Source organism: Camelus ferus, chromosome 2, assembly GCF_009834535.1.
Source record: "Camelus ferus isolate YT-003-E chromosome 2, BCGSAC_Cfer_1.0, whole genome shotgun sequence".
Taxonomy (NCBI): Eukaryota; Metazoa; Chordata; class Mammalia; order Artiodactyla; family Camelidae; genus Camelus; species Camelus ferus.
The window spans coordinates 15,692,901-15,716,258 of NC_045697.1; the positions used below are offsets into that span (position 1 = coordinate 15,692,901).

A 23,358-nucleotide genomic window follows, 5' to 3' on the forward strand; every position below is an offset into this window, starting at 1 on the left:
CTCAGCAAAGCCTTAATAACAGTTGAGGCAATATTTGTTGCCTTGATATTAGGCCAATTATCTTTCTAATGGTTTTAATTAATGTGACACAATAAATCTACATCAGTTACCTGCCCCATGCACTTCTAAAAGAACACAAAACTAATCTTTTAAAAAGGTGGACCATAACTAGGAAACTGGTTTCCAAAATGTCATAAAGATTTAGGTATTATATCCTAAAAATAAAAATTCCAAATCCTAAATTAAAGAAAAATTAAATCTAAATATTCCAATTTAAAAAAAAGCACACACACTCTGCTACTTTCTTATAAGGGACAAAAGCAAATACAAATGATGGAAAACAAGGCAGCTCCCCAATGAGAACCAAACATTTAGGAGAACAAATTGGTAAGCCTAAGGAAAAAGGATCCTTGGAGGGGTGGAGGGTATAGCTCAGTGGGAGAACACGTGCTTGGCGTACACAAGGTCTTGGGTTCAATCCCCAGTGCCTCCGTCAAGGGGGGAAAAGAAAGAAAGAACAAGGATCCATTCTAGATGGAGTCTGTAGGAGTGTGTGCACCCAGATCTGTTTTATTTTGTCAAACAATAGATTCAGAAAAAGAGAGAAAGAGAAAAATTAATCCTGTTAAGAAGTTTATTTTTCAACTCAGAAGAACTGGAGGCAGCCTGGCCTACAGATTTCCTCAATCTCTGGGGCATGTTTGCTGGCCAGCTCAAGCCAGCCCTTACCATTCTGCCTGGTCCCCATTTTCCACTATTAAGCCTACCCCGTATTCTGCATGGCCTGGCTACAGTTATTTTAAGTCCAGGGCTCTAAAGTTTGAATAATTCCTTGATCTACCACTCACTTTTTACACCCATTCCGCTGTATTTTGAAGTTGTTTGCTTTGTTCATTTCCGCTTTCAGGAATCTCTGACTAGCCAAAGCTGGGCTGCAAACATCTAGCTGGTCGTGTCTCTTAGGTGGAATTCTTCCAGACAGGGTGCCAATGCAAGTGGCTTTATTTGGGAGGGGACCTCGGGACGCATCAGTGGGAAAGTGGGGAAGGGCGACCAGACAGATAAGGGGACTGACTAAGGGGGATCTGTTGAGGCGATCTCCACGGTGGTCAGCTGGGACTCAGCCCCCGGGGACCTGTGGAAGGCAGCCTAAAACTCGCTCCGGGGCGCCCCTCCTGAGAGGTGAGGGAGTCGGGGTGGGGACCCGCCATCTGCTCTCAGTCACCGTCTGAGGGCTGCCGAGGCCAGGCTGGGGGAGCGGGGTGGCCTTCATTCCAGTGCTGGAGCAGAGAAAGCTCTCATGTTTCACATTTGGGAGATTTAAGGAAAGACACACAGGAAAGGCGAGTGTGGAAGGAATACCGTCTGCTACGCTGTTTTCAAGTAATTTTGAAAAATTTGAAAATGATGTCATTTAAAACAACATTAAGTCATTTATTTGGCTAGCTATGTCTTGAGCTGGGTTCCCCACAAGCAGCCCAGGTCACTTCTCAGGCACCCACTGGCCACCAGCAGGCTCCTGGAGAAAGAGCCCTGTCCCCGCTGACAAACCCAGGGGCTGTTCTGCTGCTCCCCTGGGAAACTGCACCAGACGGTCCTCACCCTTACGCCTCAACGGCTACATGGCCAGTTCTTCTCCTTCTGTATCATGCTGGGTCTTGAAAAATTTGATTTTGGTTCCCTAGGAAAGAGGCCTCAGATGCTCCTTGTCCTTGGATCAAGAACCTTATATGGGCTCTAAATGGTCTTCTCCCTGTTTCCCCCTCATCCCGTGCAGGGATGGGAAGGCGGGCAAAGACGGAGCCCGTTGCTGGGGACCCACCATCTTGTAAGCTCTTCCTACGCTGCCTCTGACTCTGCAGTGAGCCCACAGAATGTGCATCTAGGTGGGCAGGAATCCTCTTTTCTTTTTTTTTTTCAAACCTCCTTTCTACACTTGGACTAGGACTTTAGGAACTCACTCGTCAAAAAAAAACCTGAGTGCTTTTCTTCTGTTTTTCCATCCCTTCTCCTGAGGCAGAGTAATTAGAGAACAGGCGGGGAAAACACACATTGGTTCATCAAAATGCTACAGCAGGCACAGGAATCGTGTCCCTCCCCAAATTCCCACGTTGAAGTCCTCGCCTCCAACACCCCAAAACGTGACTGTATTTGGAGCCAGAGGCTTTCAAGAGGTAATTAAGTTAAAATGAAGTCATATGGGTGGGCCTTAATCCAGTAGGACCAGTGTCCTTATAAGAAGAGGAGATTAGGACACAGACACACAGATTCAGTGAAGACACCAGGGGAAGACAAATGGCAATCCTATAAGCCAAGGAGAGAAGCCTGAAACAGATCCTTCTCTCACATTCCTCGGAAGACACCAGCCCTGCCAGAGCCCTGACCCTGAACTTCTAGCCTCCAGAAGGGCGAGGAAACGAACGTTTGTTATGTAAGCCAGCCAGTCTGTGGTCCTCTTTATGGCAGCCCTAGCAGACCAGCACAACCCCTGGACTCACACAGACTGTGCCTGAGACAGACAGCGTCCCACATGGTCCTCAACTCCCTGCAGTCCTGGAAGAGAAGCCACCTGGGTACAGCATGGATGGTATGAGATCCAGAAGCCAATGAGAGCCCACGAGGAGACCTTTTCGTGACGAAGATCACAGAAGAGTACAATCCAGAGTCGACACAAGGAAGAGAGATCCTCCGGGTTCAGTCACAGGACGAGGACAGCAGTGCCCGGAGGCAGAGCAGGTCAGATAGCGTGGTAACCAGGGAGGGAGGGAAGATGAGACGCACGATGAAAACAGAAGCAGGAGCTGAGAGACTATTCAAGGAGCCGGCATGGGAAGCACTAAACCTACAGAAGCTTTAAAATGAGCCAACCAAATCAGAGTGCGGCAGCATGGTAGAACTACAAACGCGAGAAAGCAGTGCTAGGCCCGAGGGGAAGGAAAGCCCCGGCCCCCTCCACCCCTTCCTCTCCAACACCCCACTTCCATGCCCAGGAGGGAGAATGGGGCAGTGCCAGCGAAGGGCTAGAGGCCGTTAACCAGCCCTTGGCAGTGAGCTCCCAGCAAAAGGGTCAAGCAACTGGTTATGTGATCTCTTGGGTCCACCTGTGCTCTGAGAATGAAGTGAAGCAAAGGCCAGGGACGTTTCCACACGAGGCCGCTGGGACCTTTCCAGCCTCTGGTCCCAGCAGGAACCCGGGGGAGTAAGGCTCATGCCCCCAGAGGAGGGCGCTACCGAGAAGGTGCGTCCTCTGTGACGCCTGCCCCCTCTCCTTCCTTCTCGGGGCCAAGTCCTCCAAGACTGCAGTAAGAGCCTCGCCGTTTCATCCCTTTTCCTTCTTTGTGACACGTGCTGTTCTCCTGCGAAGACAGTGTGGGAGGCAGCTCCCTCCGGGCGTGCACGGCCTCCCTCACGCTGCAGGAGTCAGGCCGAGATTCAGGTCTGGGCTTTGAAGTGGACTTAGAAACTGCTGAGCTTAGGGCCTGCTTAGGTGAAGATGTTCCCCAACAGAGGAGGCCCAGTCCCAAGGTCATCAGTGGGGTTTTAGGCTGAAGCCCCTATCAATACAGTCGTCTTTCAAAGTCCCCTGTGTGTGTGGATATATTATGTACTTGCACATATACACACTCTGTACCTGTATGTGTGTGTCTCTCTCTAGTCCTACAAAAGAGAGGTGGTGTTCTGGGATTCAGGTCTAAACAGGCCCCTGGCTTAAGAACAACGCAGCATCTTAGTGTCATCTAACATGTTTGTGGCAACCTCATATGTTACTAACACGTACAGGGATTTATTTTCAACAAACGGCTGAAAATCAGGTCAAAGACAAAGGAAATCAAAAAGAAAACGTAAAAGGACACTAACTCCCACCACGGCACAGAACGTTAGCCATGCTGTCCACACTTTTGATGAATGTGAACCACCATGGCAATCCTAGTGCCCAAGCAGCTCGTGTTTCTAAACACAGCAGATGCCATTCAACCCCTTGGAGTGCTTGTCATCCTTCCTTTGGAAAGTGAACCCCCTAGTGATCCTGCAATTATTCTGAGCACCTCCTCTAGGCCTGACAATGTACTCCATCCTAAGGATACCCGTCAGGCAGGATGACTTTTCCTACAAGGAACAGAACCCCGAATGGGAACGGGCTGCCTCAGTCAACTACAAAAGTCCAGAGGGGGTCGTGCCTCATCCAGGTCCTCCCAGGGGCCTACCCCACTCTCCTTCCTCAGTGTGTCAGCTCCCGTCCAAGCCAGAGGCAGGGTGGCTTCTGTATCAGAAGTGCAACTATCTTTTCTGATGACGGGAGAGGCAATTCCTCTCCCCAAAGCCCCAAGCAAGTCTCGACTCAGTTAAATGGAGTCAAATGCCCATGCCTGAACCAGTGACCATGGAATGTGTGGACAGTCCTATCAAGGTAAGGTCTGGCAATGAGGTGTAGCCAGCAACCTAGACAGTGCAGAACACAACAGGAATACTTGAATGAAAACAGGAAAATAAATCTGAGAGTTAAGCACTGCTGTGCCAAGATCATTTTGTGTGTGTGTGTGTGTGTGTGTGTGTGTGTGTGTGTATGCATATATATGTGCATATATATGTGTGGGTATACATATAAATATGAAAATGTGAATGTACTGCTGTATGTGCAAATGCATATATATAATCTTACTTAAAGACATTTGATCCCAACGAAAAGAACGGAGACATGTACAAAAGGATGAAGAACTCCACATGCTATATGCTTAAATAACACCTCTGTGATCAAAGCAATCAAGTCCTGTGGGAGTTGAACTGTGGGAGAAGATGCTAAGTGAAATGGTCAAGGAAAGGCCACAGAAGAGTAGAGAAAGCAAAGCAGAGCAAAGGGAAATAAGGAAATGAGGAAATTCTGTCATTCAACAGAAACGAAGATATGCGCTGTGTGGGCTGGCTCCCTGATGTATCTGAAATGTTATCCTCAATGCCTGAGTAATATGGGAAGTGGAAACAGGATCTTAGAACAGCATTCAGAATATAGCCAAATTAAATATCCAGCGTGTAAAATTCACCAAGGCAAAAAGTAAGTGCTACTTGTCACCCATCTGATCAGAAGCAGAACCAGACCTCACTGCTAAGCAAAACAAAACTATCACATTCAAAGACGGCTGAATAAAATACCAAAGTTTATCTAGAAGTTTCCCCCGGACATGTTTTTTAAATTCTACTTGACTATCTTATAAGGCATACACATTTCACAACAGAATTTCAAAACAGCATTGAGGTTTTAAAAGCCACTCGTCACCAAAGTATGGAGCATGGCCTGTTTTGTAAATGAAGTCACATCCACACTGACTCTTTTACATATTGTCTACGGCTGCTTTCTCAAGACAACATAATTGAGTCACTATGACAAAGACCATATGGCCCACAAAGCCTAAATTATTTCATATCTAGTCCTTTACATAAAAGTCTGCTGATCTCTGCTTTAAAAAATTATTTTTTTAAATTCAACTCTTGAGATGTTTCACAATAAAACATTGGGAAAAATCAATTTTTATTTTGAAAAGTTGGGAGTTTATTAAAAGACTTACAATGAAAATTCATTAAATAAAATAACAGTAAGAGATGATAACAAAAGAATACTCACAATCTTTCAAGGAGACTTAACCCAGAAAATGAGCCATTCTTCAGCTCGGATATTTTATTGTTACTCAGAATCCTAAAAAAGACAAAAAAAAAAAAAAAAAGTAAGTTACCTAATATATGTACACCGTTGATATCAAAGTAATTTAGCTTGTTATGTTTATTCCTATGAGGTATTCTAAGATGTCATTTATTACCCTAAGAATTTTTGAGATGCCCGACGAAAAAGGGAGCTTCTTTCTCTGAGAAACAACCCGAAACAGCTAACTCACACATCTTGTCACATCTTAAATCGTTCCTGTCACACTGAACCAAAATTTTTGAAATTAAAAGGGAGAGAAGTCAACACAAAATAGCTCTAAGTTCTGTGTCAGAATAAGAAAATGCCATGTACATTTATGTAATTAATCAACTTACATAAGTTGAATATTTAAAAACTAGAAACTTAACAGAAAAAGTGCAAAACAAGTACCTTACAAAAAACTGACTTTTAAAGAAATACAGTATCTTCTAGATACCATTTCAATAATGCTGAATACTATTTGTAATTTACACAAATCTCTATGTGTGAAAATATGCTTTTTGCACACACAGACACAGTATTACTGAGGTGGGAAGCCCCATAAAGACCAGCAGGACCCCGATGCAGGACCACTACTTTCCCACCGGCACCATCTGGTTCCCTGGCCTGGCAGCATTATCTCGCTTTTGTGCTTCTGTAAAACGGCTTGCTTCTAGGAAACTGGAACTTACCCCTAAGATTCTATTAGTTCTCAAAGCTCACTTCTGATTGGTCCATTTGTAACACCTACTCTGCATATGGCATGAACCTAGCTCACTCCTGATTGGTCCATTTGTAACACCTCATTTGCATAAAGCTTACTCCTGATTGGTCCATTTCTAACACCTACTCTGCATATGATGTTGCAAAATGTTGCAAAGACTTGACTGGTAGCCTATAAAAGCTTGTGTAAACCTACAAACCGGGTCCAGAGCTTGGAGTGTTAACTCCTCTGGGCCTGTTGGTGTAATAAACCTGAGTTCTCCAACCCTCCAAGTGTTGCCTGGTCTCTCGCCTGGATCCAGGTTGCTGTAACACTGTGCTGTAACACACTTTGCTGTAACATTACAATATTGTATCTCATGTTATCAGGATGACATTCTTAAAAAAAAATGAACTGGAAACAAACAAAAATGATTTTTAGAAAGTCCTAGTCAAGTTACCCACATTAAGACTTGCCTAAGAGACCATGGATACTAGATCTTGCTTTCTCTCTAGGCTTTGTAACTATGCTCCTTTTGCAGCTTGAATGCCAATAAAAAAATTTCCACACAGAAGGCAAAAATGCTACAGTTCCCTAATTTGGGGGAATGAGGAGATCAAGACAAGGTAAATGAAAAAACCAAGGCATAGAAGAGTTAAATGAATGGCCCTAGATTACACTAGCAAATAGCAGAGCCAGATGTGAACGCAGGCCCTCTCCACTCCAACCCCCTATTTCTCAACACACACCAGCACTAGTCAAGAGACACACTTACTGGCAATTTAGATAGAATATTCTCCATCACACAGGGTATTGCACAAGTTCAGGGGCCCTCTTCACACTGGGTACAAGGCTGAGTGCTGCTCCCCTGCCCCCACTGGGAGGGTGCAACACTGTATATACAAATGTTACCAGAGGATACCCCTGCGTCATAAGATTTCAGGTATTCATTATCATTCTGTCCACTCACATCTCTCTTTTTTAAAAAGTCCATTATGTGTATGAAAACAATCAAGAAGTAGACATTGATTGATTTTCTTTGGCTATAAGTGGATTTTTTTTTTTAATCCCGCTAATATAGATTAACATTTCACAGCATTTTTGCCGGATGAATAGGACCTTCTAAAGTCAAGCATCCTTGTGCTTGGAGCCCAGCTCTCATTACTTTTAAGTTACACTGATATTGGGCAAGTCCCCCCACCTCTCTATGACAGAGCTCCTCATTCATAAAACGGGAACAAGAGCATACAACATCAGCAGGAGAGCACAAATGCCTAACGCGCTCAGTGAGTATTAAGCTCTGAAGTTCTATTCTAGGATACACATCTTCCCTCATTTTAATGTTTCTAAAGGCAACGTGTATCTTGCAATCAAAGTATATTACTCTGCAGTATTTTGTCTCTCCTCCAAGCTGTTGCTAAGGCAAGGATGAGTCTTCAACTATCGGGACCAAGAAAACATGGTGATCAAGAACATTCCAATTAAAATATCATTTTCTCTAGTCAAAATTGCAAAAGGTTTTTTTTAAAAGTGAGGCAGTAGACAGAGGCAAAAGCAAACCTCGACTTGGACATGGCCGCAAAGGTCACTAGAACCGTATTTCCCAAGCAGCCTAGCAGTCTGCAATCCAGAGCCACCAGCCTTGCTTTCCTAAGTTAACAAGTTACCAAATCTGACAAGAAATATATTCAATGACCTTATTTAAGCATGATTTATAACAGACAAAAATTGGAAGCTACTATAGAGGTCAGTTTTTGTAAGGTACGCCGAACAACAAAATTTTATACATCTATTAAAAAAGGATGCTTTGAAAGAAAATGTGATAAAGGAAAATGCTTACAATCAGTTAAAAAGCCAACAGTAAAACTGATACCATTGACTGAAAAGAATCTATGCAGAGACAAAAAAAAAAAAAGACTTAGAAGAAATACATCATAATGATCACTATCTTAGTAATGAGGTTTCTATGTCTCTATTCTTTTTTTTTCTTTAATTTTTTTCCTTAACGGAAGCACTGGTGATTGAACCCAGGACCTCATGCATACCAAGTATGTGCTCTACCACTGAGCTATACCCATCACACTCTCTTTCCTTCTTTATAATCTTGCAGTATCTTTTCAAATATTTAGAATAAGATTCACTTTTAAAATATACTTTCTGATAATAAACAAGAATTTTAACTACTAAGTATAGCTTGAAATTGAGTTAATTGTGATATAATTATATCTTAGAAATAGACAATGAAGTAAAGAATATCTTATTTATACTTTAAGACACTTATTTACATCCAAAGATTTATGTAGTGACTGTAACTTAACAGACACCAAAAGTAGCTCAAAGAATAGTACTGATATCTAGAGCCCAAGGTTTTCACTGAGACCCCACCAGAAACAAATGATTTAATTTGTGACAGTCACTTCACTTTTCTAGGCAGACTTCTGTTTCATTATTTTTAAGACGGAAAAGATGAGACCAGAATGACCACCAAGACCCTTCTAGCTTCTTTTAATTTTCTATAATTATTCATGCTTTAATGAGCAAAGCTGACAAACTTTACGATGGAGAATTTACAACCAATAAACCAAAAATAAGGAAATAAAGGAAGACTACACAAGCTACCAAGCTCCATGACATTATCTCGTTTTTGAATAAAGAATGAAACCCAAATAGGGAAGTAGCTTGGGGAAAAACTGCCAGGCTGGTGACTGAATTACATTCATTGAGACTCAGTATTGCTTCAGCAAAAGGACTGTCATTTGCTCAGTCATAAAGGCTTTAGTACAATAAATGATAAATTTTATTGAGGCGAGTAAAAGGGAAGGCATTTCATCACACTTAAAAAGTTATAACTGTAACCTTAAAAATACAGTTTACAACTTCATGTTAATATATTCAGTCTACATATTACTTGATGTGTTTAAGTTAGATTTTGTGCAAGAAAACAGGATCAGTATGAATAAATCTACTCTGCAGACAGCTTTTATACTCAATTTTGAGACGTGGGCACTGTGGAACTAGCAAATGCATAATATCATGTATCATCATAAACCGAAAACCCATTCATAATCAATATTTTTGCTGACATCTTTGAAATTTCCAACTTTCTAGGAGGTAACTAAATGAAAAATGTAAAACCTGACCAAAGTCATAAAGCTCATATATACCCATTTCTGTTCCATACTAATGACGTTACCACCCCATGATCTATAGACAATGCTTAGGAATGCTGTTAGGGGCTCATGCCCCTTGAATTTAAACATGAGAAGAGTCTGATGTCCACTGCTACCATTTAGCACAGTACCAAGTTAGTTCAGCACATCATTTATGCTGAAACATGGAAAAAGGAGTAAGACTTAATGTAGACATGTTTAAAAAAAATCGAAAGTTTATGGAGCAGAAAGAAATAAAAATTTAGCATTACGACTTCTCAGTTGTTTGCCATTCCAGCTCCCAGAACGGAATGCTGTTAACACCACCCACACCCTGCGAGGCAGAAGGCCTTCTGAGAGGAACTGAAAATATATTTCAAGAGTATTAAATATTCAGAGCAAACTTAGGAACATAATTCTTGAAGTCACTATCATTTCCTGAAGGAAAAAAAAGTCAGATAAACAATCAAATAAGGTTATAGTGGGATGAATGGTGCCCCTTAAAAAGATATGTTCCCCCAGAACCTATAAATGTGACCTTAACTAGAAAAAGGTGTGTGTGATAGAAAGGTTTTGAGATGAGATCCTCCTGGATTAGGGTGGGCTCTACACCCACGTGTCCTAGAAGAGAAGGGAATCCTCAGAGGATCAGGTGAAAACAAGGACAGTCTCAGAAAAAGAAAGAGAAAATGGAAAGCAGGCAGATTTAGAACCATGACTAGAGGGGAGGGTATAGCTCAGGGGTAGAGAACTTGCCTAGAAAGCATGGGGTCCTGGGTTCAATCCCCAGTACCTCCATTAAAATAACTAAATCAATGAATAAACCTAATTACCTGCCCCCACAAAAAGAAGCATAATAACCAAAGATCTTCCAGAACTAGCGAAAGGCGCAAATGGGACTAAAGTTTTAAAATGTTGTGTATTTTAAAAGCTTCTTTTTGATTTTTTTAAATCCACCACAATGTTAAAAGATAAACAACAAATATTTACAACGAATATCAAAGACAAAGGACTAATTTCCCAAATATATCAAGAGCTCTTAATAAAAAAAAAATCCAGCAAAGGCCACGAACAGATAGTTCAACAAAAGTAAACACTAACGGATCATAATCACATGAAGGGATATACAACTTCAGTCACAAGAGAAATGTAAGTTACTAAAATAAGACACCATAAATCACTTACCAGAATCAGGGAAAATGTGGTAACACATTTTCTATTCAGAGAGAAACAGCCACTCATATTTTGCTGTCAATTAGTACAATCACTGTGGAAGGCAAAAGTACAAGTGCAGGTATAATATCTGATCCAGTAATTCTCCTTCTGGAAGTTTCTCCGAAAGACGTACTTGTACTTGTGCAGAATATAGTACATGTTACATAATTATATATTTATATAACACAACTATCCATTGCATTATTGTTTATAAGAGCTAATTACCGGATGTTTAGATTGGTTCCAGGAATACAGGTTTGAGTCAAGTCATCCATAAAACGGTACCATGCAGAATGGGGGGGAGAGGAAGCTCTTCAGGTATTCACACAGCAGGACCAGAGGCATACTGAGGGAATGCATTTACGTATTAAAAGTGTCTATCCCTTGACACTTCTGATTTGCTCAAATAATACCGCAAACTGATTCTGTACTGTATTTCTCACGTAGAATAAAGCCTGTTATTGCTACATCTTTATCGGGTACAAAAAAAAAATAAGACAGTACAGCGAGGCTATGCTTTTGAGTCACTAACCTCAACGGGCACACGGCCTAAATCTTTAGGGCCACCCATTAGAAGCGACAACCAGAAACGTCAGCCCCTCAGAAGTGAATGTTTAGTGCTTCGCTTCATTTATCCCACTAATGAAAACTGGTTCCTCCCCCATGTTCCCTGGGGGCAGCCAAATCCCACCCACCACCTGTCCTCCTGACAGCCCACGGGCTCTAACAATGGTTTTTATGTTCCTTGATGGTTGATAGAAAACCAAAAGAATAATATTTTATGACACATGAAAAGTCTATGAAATTCAAATTTCAACATTCCTGAAGTTTCACTGGAACACAACCATGCCCATTTGTTCCCACATTGTCTACGACGGCTTTGATGCTCTGAGGGCAGACGTGAGCAGTGCCAACGCAGACTGTCTGGCCGAGGAAGTCTAAAATATTTACTATCTGGCTCTTTATAGAAAAAGTTGGCTGACTCCTATTTTACTATACTCTGCCCTAGCCTGTTCTCTGTTTTCAGACAAATGAAAATCAAGTGCTAATTTCTAAATTAATTCTTCCCAGCAAGAAAGAGCTAAGAGTTATCTAGAGGGTTTCAGAACACCCTGTCGGTTTGAATCATCTTTATTTTAAAATCACATTTAATTCCGCATGCCGTCAGCAATGACACACATCAGCAAGTCCCAAGTATTACCAGGCTGTTTGCCAATGTGCCCTTCTGTTCATGGGATGCATTCATTCATTCCTGCAGAAAAAATTCTGGATGATATGCTTCAGTCCGTGTGTGTCAAAAAAAATGTGCCCTCACTCTGTCTGCTATATTTTGTTTTAACAGCACTTTTCATTATCTGAAATTACTGTGGTATTTGTCTATTTACCGTGTCTCCCATGACCAGGTAGAAACCATAAAGTGTGGAGATCTTTTCCATCTTGACTGCCACCGCATTGCCACAAAAAAAGAACGTGGTGGTGAATGTGTGAGCCGTTCTTCATGTGATAGACACTCGTTCACTGCTCACAAGAACACTGTGAAACTGGTACTACTATTTTCTCTAAAACAATAACAACAAAAATTTACAAGTTCGGTAACTTGCCCAGGTTCACACTGGAACCAGGTAGTGAGTGAGGATTCAAACAGCACCTGATGCATGAGTGACCCTTGTGGCTGCGGAGGTGCACCACCACGCCACTCACATCTCCCTTCCGGAAAGACCCTGCGCAGGAGAGCAGGGAGCTGAACGCTCCAGCTGCAGCTGTCCAGAGGACCAGCCTCAGTTTCCAAACAGAGGCCACCCACTTTCCAGAGAATGCCAGCCCATGACTGAGCACAGCAGGGATGAGGGGGTTCTCCTTTCCCGGACAGGACAGACTCCCCGATGGTCTGTCTCTGCACCAGAGCTTCCTGCTGGGCTGGCCAAGACTTTCATACAGCTTTGCCGCAGTCTGAGGCCTGTCCTACCCTCAGCGTCCTTCCTCCACCCCCCTCTTTCACAGGCACCACACCTGCATCCCAACCGAAATGCTCTCCACATTCCCTTCTGCTTTGTCTCCCTGTATTTTTCACAGCTGTTTCCCCAAATAAACATCTTACTAACTCCACTCTGGTATGTGCTTCCCAGACGATCCAGCTGACAAGATGCCCACATATCTGTTCAACAAACGAATGAAATAAAAATACGGCTGGGTTGAAGGTTCTATGTTCAAAGATCCCTCCCTCAGGAATTAATGATACAGCATCTCCAGTGTCCTGGCATCCAGTGGTTCACATGAGAAGTATAAATCTCAGTTCCACACTCATTTCTTCTTTCTGAGCCTTGTAGGGGGGCAACAAAAAAGAAGCTGGGGGGAATCAAAAAATTTACCAGAATATGTCTAGTTTTCTTCACTATTGTAATAAAACTTAAGATATTTTTTCCACATTTTAACCCTTCTAAAATTAGGACCATCTTAAAATGGATCTCAAAAGACACATCCAGCTGCTAAGAAAAGGAATAAGTCATGAATTTGTCAGTAGTTGTCACTGCTGGCAAATACACAAACTGTGGATGAATGTTAAATCTGGATCCTTAATTACGGCTTAATGTTTATACATTAAGGTTTCACTATGATACAGCACTGAAATAAAAAGTTGTGTAATAGAAGACTGCATATTATATGGCAGTCAGCGGAATTAAAAGCAGTAGAAATGTTAAATCTCTCAGAATTTAACATTTAGGAGAGGCTGGTGGGATTCATTCATGTGTCATGGAGAATTAGCACTGAAGCAGCTCCCATCTCTCATAAGCTGCCAGCTAATTTATAAGAGAGGCTGTTAAACTTCCAGTGACACGTGATGAAATGGGGGGGGGATAGGGGATTGTTAGGTTAACCAAGTAAAAAGTAAAAACAAAACCCTAATATTCTTTATAGAGATCCAAATCATATTGCCAAGACTAAAGATGCAAAAGAAAAACTCAAATTCACTTTTATAAAAAGCTCAGTGGTTTATATGCATCACGCTGTTAAATGTCTTAAAATACATTTATCGTATACACACAGAAAAACTGATAAAGGGGTAAAATGTTATTAATAGCAAAATCTGGCAAATCCTGGTATAAAATATACGAGAGTTCCACCCATTATTCTTATTCTTTTAACTGTCATGTAAGTTTGAAACTATATTCCAATAAAAAGCTTTGTATTACAATGACACTCTGCCTAACGAGAATGGTCAAGTGATTCAGAAGAACTCTAAAGGAGAAGGCTGGGTGTTGACTTAAGAGGAAGTGATATTTCATGGAGTGGGAAAAATAAATGTGCATTATTAGAGACACCAGCGCCCTCACTGAAAAGCTGTTTGGAAACAGGCATCTGACCCTTGATGGCATTGAAGAATCAAACACCCGGATTTTTCCTTCTCCATCCACTTCTTAGTTGGATACTAGGTCTCCACCATCTCTTAATTATGCTTCAAAATTCTTAAACCGTTTGCTTTCAATTTTGGAAGAACTCCTCGGCTCCATTTTCTAGACCACGAATTTTCTCGGTCCGTAGCGTTCCCATTTTGCTGTGGACCCCAAGCTCAAAGAGCCCTTAGCCGGCACGGTCCACCAGACTGCCTCCTCTGCTCACCAGCTCCTTCCCCTCGCCAGCCCCTGCTTTGGGGATTTGCTGTGCTCTTGGGTCTGAGACCAGGAATGAGCTGTTTCCTGTATTATCTTTCCTTCATCATTCTGTGGATCTCCTCTCGCACGCTGACGACCCACGGCTGCCTGCTCATACTGACAGACGGGGGTCCGGACTGATGAAAAAGGTTTCTCTTGCCCACATGAAAATGATGGGGAGTGGGTAGGAAAGGGAGGCGAACAAAGTGCCCTTATTTTGAGGTACAGAAGCCCCACATCCTCAGAAGGTAGGGACACGAGAGAAACCTCCAGTCCCCGACAACTTCTCCTTCCGGCTACAGTCGCCCACCGGTATTCTGCCCGGCAAGTCCCCCAACTTATTTAAAACTAAGCTAAGGGCTTTGTCGCAGAGGCAGCCCCTACCACCAAGCCCTCTGAGCCCAACTCAAGGGAAGCGGAGCTGCAGCAGCTGTTCCAGGGCTATTGGTCACGGCGAAGCATTCTCTCACCCGCCCCCTGCCTCTCCCTATAGTTTCAATTCTTGGGACTCTTCCAGGACCCTGTTAAGAAAATGCATTAGTTGAGTTATCCCTGCTCTTGTCTCTATGGAGTTGTAAGTTCCTTTGCTGGGCAGTTTCCCCAACAACCTGATCCCATCTGTTTTATTTATTCCACAGCATCCTCCATGCTTCTGGAACACGGCAGCACCTTTGTCATTTTCCAGCCCCATTAGTTACGGGTCTGTTCATATTTTTATGTTTCTTCTGTCGTTTTTCCGCAGAAATTTGGAAGGGAAGGAGAAAAAGTAAACAAGTGTGGTTCAATGTATATCCACTGAGGGGGTTGCAAAGGAGCCATTTCCTAAAAGTGGAGGCCTCCTTCCTCTCCTGCCTCCCCTCTGGATGCTGAATGCCTGGGGGGCCGGGTTTGGTGTCTAGCCCACCCCATCCCTCATGCAGGGAGGCTAGCCTTTCCCTTTACGAAGTTGCCAAAACCCAGAGAAAAGTCTCAAACCACCTCTCACTTAACAGGATGATGACGTCTAACCACAAGGGTGCCTGCTGAAACAGAATGTGTCATAGGTCAACCCAAGTTAAAGCTGCAGGCTCCCTGTAAAACAATCAGGTGTCCCTGAGCACACCCACTCCTAAGTGCTGTAGTCATCCTGGCCCAACATCCAACCCCCAAACGCAAAACAAGGGATGCACGCTGGGCCTGCCGGCAGGAAGTTGTGGTTCTGTTCTCTGGCCTGGGACTATAAAAACAACAAAATCCAACTGACAACATTTTAAAGCTCTTAACTGGCTTTATTCAATAATGCATGGATTTGGTGAATTGGGGGAGAGTTCAGTATACTTAGCCTGCCTTCGTGAAGCTGTAAGCGAGAGTACTTCCAACTTCAATCTCTGCACAGTGTACAATTTTTTTAAATTAGACAGCAAGCCAAAGATATCAACAGCTAACACACTATTACATGGTCACAATATAATTTGTCACCAGACACTTGATGCTTACATTCGCATTAATAATTACACCAAGACAACAGGTGTCAACCTGGGCATATGGTCACCCTTAGCTACTCAAATTGTTCATTAAATAATCATTCAAGTTCCCAGGCATTTTTATCAAAGACCTGACTTTTTTTTTTTTTTAGAAGGTCTGCTTTTTTGTATAATTATTTCAGATTCTTTATTCAGTAGCTTTATAAATAAAAAGGAAATTATCTATTTTTCTGCTTTAGAATTAGTTCACATATAATCAAATAGCATTTGGTTAAGAAAAGCTAAATTTTTTTTAATGTCATACTATCTTTTGAAAACACCTAAAAATGAAAAATTGTTTATTAAAGAACACTTCATGTTATCTAATGAACACATCAGCTCAATGAGAAAAGGGAGCCCCTTTTTCAAGGTGTCTGTAAGATCATAAAAAAAACTCGACACAATATTTATGAATACAATTAAAGCAAGTTTGTTTTTTTAATCAAATAGAGAGCTTTCTCCTGGGACCATACCGAGGTTCTTCTAGGATTTTGAGTCTGATTTTTAAGCTGATATTCATGACAAACCTACTACGCATTGAGAATATATCTGAACACCTACTATGTGCTGAGAGTGCCATTAAAGGACACAAAAATAGACCTTAAGAACTAATACAACAGACGGCTCTCAGTACTGAAGTGCTACAAGACGGGTGCATAACTGATTCCAAGGGAGCACAGAGTTTTAAATGTTGCTAAAATAAGGGTGATGAAGGGAAACATTTCTAATCTTTGTTGTTAAAAAAAAAATGAATAGGAATTTAAAGGGCAGACAAGAAGGGGAAATCCTTTAAACAGAGATAATCTCTCAAAGGTCTGTATTAGTTTTCTTTTGCTGCATAACAAAGTACCACAACCTGAGTGCTTTAAATCAACATCAATTCACACCATTCTGCAGGTCAGAAATCCAGGCACCGAGTGAGCGGGTCCTCTGCTCAGGGTGCCAGCTGGCTGCAGAGAACTTGGATACCAATAGTGGGGAAGCTCCTAAGTTCACGAATGGGGTGGACAGAGGAAGGGAGTGAGTGAGCAGACACATCACCTGTGAGGTATTCCTGCCAGAGTCACGCTGGAATCTGAGCAGTGAAAAGTGGTATCCTGTGATTTTACTTTGCATTCCCCATTGTGAATTTGTGCTCCCTTTCTGTGAAGGTCTGGAATGCCCTTTGACCATTACAACACACCGGTTTTAAGTCTGAGTTCTCAAGCCAGACTGTCGGCTCAAACCCTGGTTCCATCACTTACTGCCCGGGTGACCTCAGGGAAATTAATGAGCTCTCTGCCCCACCTGCTCAGGCACAAAAGAGGGATCATAATAATAATGGCCTCATCAGGGAACTACAACAATCAACTAACACTTAAGCCACTTACAACAGGACCTGGCACATTCAGCAAACATTACCTATTACTGTTGGCCCGTATTTCTAATAGATCACCTGTCTTTTCTCACCAAGTCGTAGGAGGTTCTTACTACATGGGAACCAGCATTTTCCAATACAATCTCCCCCAAATCCTTAGGCAGCTGGTCCAAGTGCTAGGTGCCAGTGCTATCAAAAGATACTCAGCACATTCTGGAAATTATCACCGAAGAGTGAAATCATTATTTCTGACAAGGATTGTGCTTACTACTAAGCACAGAATTGAAATAATCCTACTGGTAAGAAATCTCCTGAGACCTTTGTAAATGTAGGTGACTGAGCCACTCTTTTAAAGTATATTGCACAGAGAAGAACCCTGATATGAACAAAAAGCCACGTAACCCTAAGATTGTAAGAAACCAAACAATTAATCCAGTGATTAACAGAATTTCGGGCTTCCAGGGCTGTTGGCATACAGCAGCCCGTGTGCCCCCGCCTCCCCATCCCATGCCAGGTCAGGAGTCAGTTCTGGTACTTTCCTGACAAGCTCAGGCAACACTCCTGTGGCTCCTCCCCATTCATAGGTGCCATCATTCAAGAAATCTATTTGCCACGCTGGTTCTATTGCAGAAATTCTCTCATAGGCAGTTACTACCTCAATGTATTTTTTAACAGCTGATGGAGGAATCATGACCAGGAACTGGCCTGCCCACTAGAGTGTGTTATGTGTAGAGAGTCAACAGGGAAGTGCTGTGAAACAGAATCAGCCAGAACAGTGGCACCAAGGATTTGTAATAAACATGTGGTCAGATGGTCAAAGCAGTCAAGGGTGGGGGAGCACGCAGGCAGCCGAAATGATTGCACAACACAGAATCCGTAGGGTATCCGTAAGGTCTGCAAATAGACGGGAAAATGCACTGTGTTTGTATGTGTAAAGTCATGAAAGGCAACTTCACTTTGCTAAAAAAAAAAAAAAAAAGTCTATGTTCCTAAACTTTATGAACACCCTGTACATTCCTGTGATAACTCAGATAAGCAGGCTGGTGGCCTCACTGAGCTGGGGTCTAATACTCTATACTCTTGGGACAGAGGAAAGAACGGGCTATTCAAAGAGACAACCAGGGTTTAGTACAAGAGCTCATCAAGGGGTCAGATCTCACAGAGGAACTCAGGGACCAAAAAAAAAAAAAAAAAAAAAAAATCCAGTTAACAAGATGAAAGCACAAGGTCCTGCGGATGCTGGGATGAGCCCTAGGGAATGAGGGCATGGCCCAGCCAGTAACTGAGGGGCAGTTAGCCTAAGATGGGTGGGAAGAGGTCTGCGGGCTGGAGAACCAGGCAGGCCAGGTGCTAAGGACTGAACAGACCCAACACCCACCCAGCAAACAGCCCTGGCACTTAGTTACTATTATATTGCGATGAGTGCCCTCTAATACAACAATCTGAGCTTCATTAAATGTGCATATAAGCTCTGGATTTTTAAAAATTATCTCAGTAACCTTGAATTTCAGCAGCTAAAAAAAACCTTAAAGATAATTTAATGCAAAGCCCTATTTTACTCTTCAGGAAAGCGAGAGCCATAAAAATTATGATTTGCCAAGGGTCACCATTCTACTTGGCAGCAAAGCTGATGTGAGCCTCTGTATCCATTCAGACTCGTTGCTATTTCCCCTGTATCCTCCTTTCCAGGTCATCTGTATCAAATAAGGGGTAGGAATGCCAGTTCCCTGCCTACCCAGACTCAGCTTTGACAGGCAGGTGTCAGTGGTCCCTAAAAAGAGCTTTATGGGTTCTTTCCACTTCCCATGCAGACCTACCAAAAACGCAACTGCGCCCTATGATGTCCTTATTCCTTTCATCTTAATATGGCAGCTATGACTGAGAAAGGTCATTGATTACTCCAGGACCAAAATTTCAATCTCAAGAATGCAGGTAAGAGGACTCCGGAATAATCAATACCACACTGAGGTCCTAAGTATGACGCCCGGGTCACCTGGTAACAGCAAAACAAGATGTTAAACTTCCTCCCTGAGTTAGCTGAACAGCAAAACAAGTACCAGGTTAAGATTCCAAGTTCCTTTGTTTCCACATCCGTCAGCCAGCTCTAAAGAAATGGTTTAAACAAGTCCCCTGTATCTTTTGTTCTTCAAAGTCTTACCCCCACCCCTACTGCCAAAATGAGTATTCACGTTGTGACTTTTATGGACCTAGTAACAGTGAGACTTACAGGCCTAAAGGCCACAGTCCTGGGCCAGAAGCCTCAAGTGTGCAACTGGAGAGAACCAATTTACCTGTCCACACTCAGTTGGCACACCTGAAAAATGGAGACACCACCAACCTGGAGAAGTTGCTTTAACAACTGAGACACGTATGCAGAGCACTTGGCACAGTATGGCACATGATATATGTCACAACGCTGGTTGCCATCAGAACTTGTAGATCAGTTAAGGGCACTTATATACAGTTGACCACTGAACAACATGGGGGTTAGGGCCCTCCACCAAGTCGAGAATCTCAGCATAATTTATAGTCAGCCTTCAGCATACAAGTTAATCCAGATCTACGATTCACCAACCTCAGTCTATAGCATTTACCACTGATAAAATTTCATGCATAAGTGCACCCCTGCACATGACTCAAATCCATGTTGTTCAAGGGTCAACTCTATCAAGTTGTGAAGGCTTTATGGACACCTTAGTTTGTACTACTCATGGTAGTTTAAGATAATTACCAAACTAGTTTTAGCAGAAAGTCGAACAAGCATTAGAAAGAAAGTTTTTAACTATGTACATTAGCCAACTCAATCATGGACCCTTTAAGGTTACATCAGAAGTAGAAACAGCAGATTTACCAAATTAACTTCAGCAGAAAGCTAAGGAGTGTTTTGTGAAACCCCACTCTCTTCAAAGAACAATGAGAAGACCAGGATCTTCACGTTGACTTTACTATCGACACCCCAACAGAAAAATGAACACTTTCCTTTCCACTTACAAGCTGCTACCATCCACTCTCACTCTATGTACTAAGACTTGGTGTAGAAGGTCTTCACAATTCCTCTCTCATCTCTGCTGCATGCAGTGACAATAAGGCACCTGCAGTTTTAAGTTTCTTTCAACACTAAAATGAAAAATGATGGAAACACTAACACAAGGACCTGAGAACATAAAGCTTAAAAAGGGGAAGTCTGACAAAATTCTTACATCATGGCCCCCGTCTATGGTTGCTAAAAGCTATTTTAGCTAAGTTGATGGACAAGTTTTTCAACTTTATCCCTGAGGGAAGAACTTAAATACCTTTTTTTTCCCCAGCAAGGAGCTATGAAAAATCAAGTCATAGTAGACAGTTAACTAGGGTTCTCTAAGTCGGCAATAATCTCAAGTAGACAATCTGTGTTTATCCTGGTTCAGAGTGGACGACACCCATTCCTTAGCGCTTTGCCTTAAAAAGCACACCACGCCCCTGGAGGCACTGTTCTTCATGGTCTATTTTGGCAGGAGATCATGCAGCCAAGCTAGCCATTTCCTCACAGGAGTTTCTGAGCCCAAACCATGTGAAACTGCCTAAATTGAGTAATTAAGTGAACATGATAACTGATGTGGTGACCACCAAGCTGAAGGACCAGAAGACAACCACACATGCAGTGGAGGAATGGAAGATCTTTGAATCCAGGCAGATTCCAGGCAAGGCACAGTGCAAAAACCAGACAACAATGGACTGAAACTGAAATAAGAGATAAGGAAATGCAGAGGATGGATTCACACTACTTTCTAAGAAGCTTAATTGTGAAGGAAGAGCAGCTGCTCCCAAGTGCTGCTGCTACAGGGTGGTTTGGGGAAGGGGAGTTTTTTTGTTTTTGTTTTTGTTTTTAAACAGAGGCTAAATACACCAAGGAGAAATATCACAAATTAGGGGAGAAACTTAAAACACTGAAAAGATAAGTGACAGTTTCTCAAAAAGTAGGAGGGAAGTGGATCAAGAAATGAGGAAGAAAAAAACAAATTAATCTGGGAAAGAGAGAGACACTTTTCACTACCAAATGCAGAGTGGGAATTTAGGCCTTCACCTTGTAGACTGGATATTCTTCTTTGAAGGCTCTCAAAGCTTATCGATGATACAGCCACCATCCCATGTTAAAAATAATGCAAGATTCTTCCCCTAGCCCTACTTGAGGGGAAAAAAAAATAATGGGGAAAATGGGACTTCTTTGTACAAAGATTTACTGAGTGTTCATGTGATAAACACTGAGGATACAGACATAAATATCACCATCAAGAGTTCACAATCTGGTGCAGCCACTATGGAAAACAGTGTGGAGGTTCCTCAGAAAACTAAAAATAGAACTACCATATGATCCAGAAACTCCACTGCTAGGTATATACCTGAAGAAAACAGAAATATATCTGAAGAAAACGAAAGCACTAATTCAAAAAGATGCATACACCTCAATGTTCATAGCAGCACTATTTACAATAGCCTAGATATGAAAGCAACCTAAGTGCCCATCAACAGATGAATGAACAAAGAAAATGTAGTACATATTTACAATGGAATATTACTCAGACATAAAAAAGAAATTTTGCCTTTGCAATAAGGTGGATGGACCTACAAAGTATTATGCTTAGAGAAATGTCAGACAGAGAAAGACAAATACTCGGTCATCACTTAATATGTGGATATAAAAAACAAAACAAAGGAATGTAAATAAAACAAAAAGAGACTCTCAGATACAGAGAACAAACTAATGGCTATGGGTAGGGAGAGGGAATGGGGAGATGGGCAAGATAAGGTTAGGGGATTGGGAGATACAAACTACTGTGTAAAAAATAAGTAAGCAACAAGGATATATGACACATCACAGAGAAATATAGCCATTCTTTTGTTATAGATTATACTCCATTTAAAGTTATAAAAATATTGAATTACTGTGTTGTATATCCAACTAAATCAACTATACTTCAATTTAAAAAAAAAATTTACAATCTGGTAAGAGAGTGAGGACTATCAATTAAATAATTCCAAACAGTATGACAGCTGCAGTAATGTAAGCAAACATGAGGTGGGATGCGGTCACAAGAAATGGGGGAGTCAGCCTAGCACTGATTGCCAAGGTGGACTCCAAGTTCCATGGTACCTGAAAGACTTTATCTCTGAATCCTTAGCACTCAGCACTGTGCTTACAATATTAATAGTGCCTCAATCGACGTGCGTAGGGAAGAAAAGTTGTGCTGAGTATTGGGAAATACGGCTCCAGAGGAAAAGAAGACCTTGAATTCAAAGATAAAAACCTTATCCTTGACCCACAGGAATTCAGGCCAACTTTCGAGTCTATTCATTAAAATCACCTTGCTCCTTCTCTCCCTCTGTTGCGCTCACCTGGCAATGAAGCCAACTGGCTAATCCCACCCGTTCTCATCTCTAAACTGAAAGCGGCGGGAGAGAAATCACTGTGCCAGCCATCTCCCTTTGGATTTGATCACAAGCAAAAATGGACACAACTCCACCCCGGTGACATTCCGCAATCCCCAGGATGGTCACTCACCCGCTCCCCCTTTTCAGAAGGGCTTCACTCCTCTTTACCTCGCCCTTCACACCACCTACGCACCCCCCCCCCCCCGACTCTGCCTCCAGGTCCTTGAGAAAATAAAAGCCATGGGGCAGGAAGGCCATCTTCACCCCACCTGTCTGCCTGTCTGCCCACGCTCCCTCCTGTCACCACGTGGGGATGGAATGTCCCTGCTGTCAAAAGCCAGCCCCCTCACGGGGCTTCAGCTCCCATCCCATCTTGCCTTCTAGCATCCATTTCTCCCTCCCCCCAACTATCCCCAACCATATTCAGGTGTGACTAATAGTCTCTTCCCTTCACAGCAAACTTCCTCCTCATCAGGGTGCTGTTACCGCCATCCTCACCCTGTTCCCTGCTCAATCCACCCCAACCTGCCTTCTGTGGCCTCTGGTCCCTGGAGGGTACCGAAGTGGCAGGCTGTCAGGTCCAGCTTGGTCTTACTGTTCCTGATTCCCAGCATCTCTCAACTGAGGCGCCCACTCCTGTCTTCAGACCTGAACTTCTCTTGGCTTTATGACGACCAGATACTGCCCAGCTGCTGCCCC

At 42.5% G+C, this 23,358-nt stretch overlaps 1 protein-coding gene and 1 non-coding gene across 3 annotated transcripts in view; one reads left to right on the plus strand and one right to left on the minus strand.

Moving 5' to 3' along the window:
• The window catches only part of ADGRA3 (adhesion G protein-coupled receptor A3), a 99,174-nt gene that overhangs the window by 71,297 nt on the left and 4,519 nt on the right, over positions 1-23,358 (minus strand). The window contains exons 1-2 of one of the 2 annotated variants that reach the window (XM_032494808.1): positions 10,967-11,031; positions 5,618-5,689 (exon numbers count right to left, since the gene is read on the minus strand). In XM_032494808.1, the coding sequence (XP_032350699.1) occupies positions 5,618-5,689; positions 10,967-11,016 (122 nt within the window). In that variant the 5' untranslated portion in view covers positions 11,017-11,031. Of the gene's footprint in view, positions 1-5,617; positions 5,690-10,966; positions 11,032-23,358 lie in introns of those variants that run through there. The other variant, XM_032494804.1, reaches the window with a different exon arrangement.
• Positions 10,253-10,324, plus strand: TRNAS-AGA. The gene has a single exon. It is a non-coding gene; the product is annotated as a tRNA-Ser (tRNA).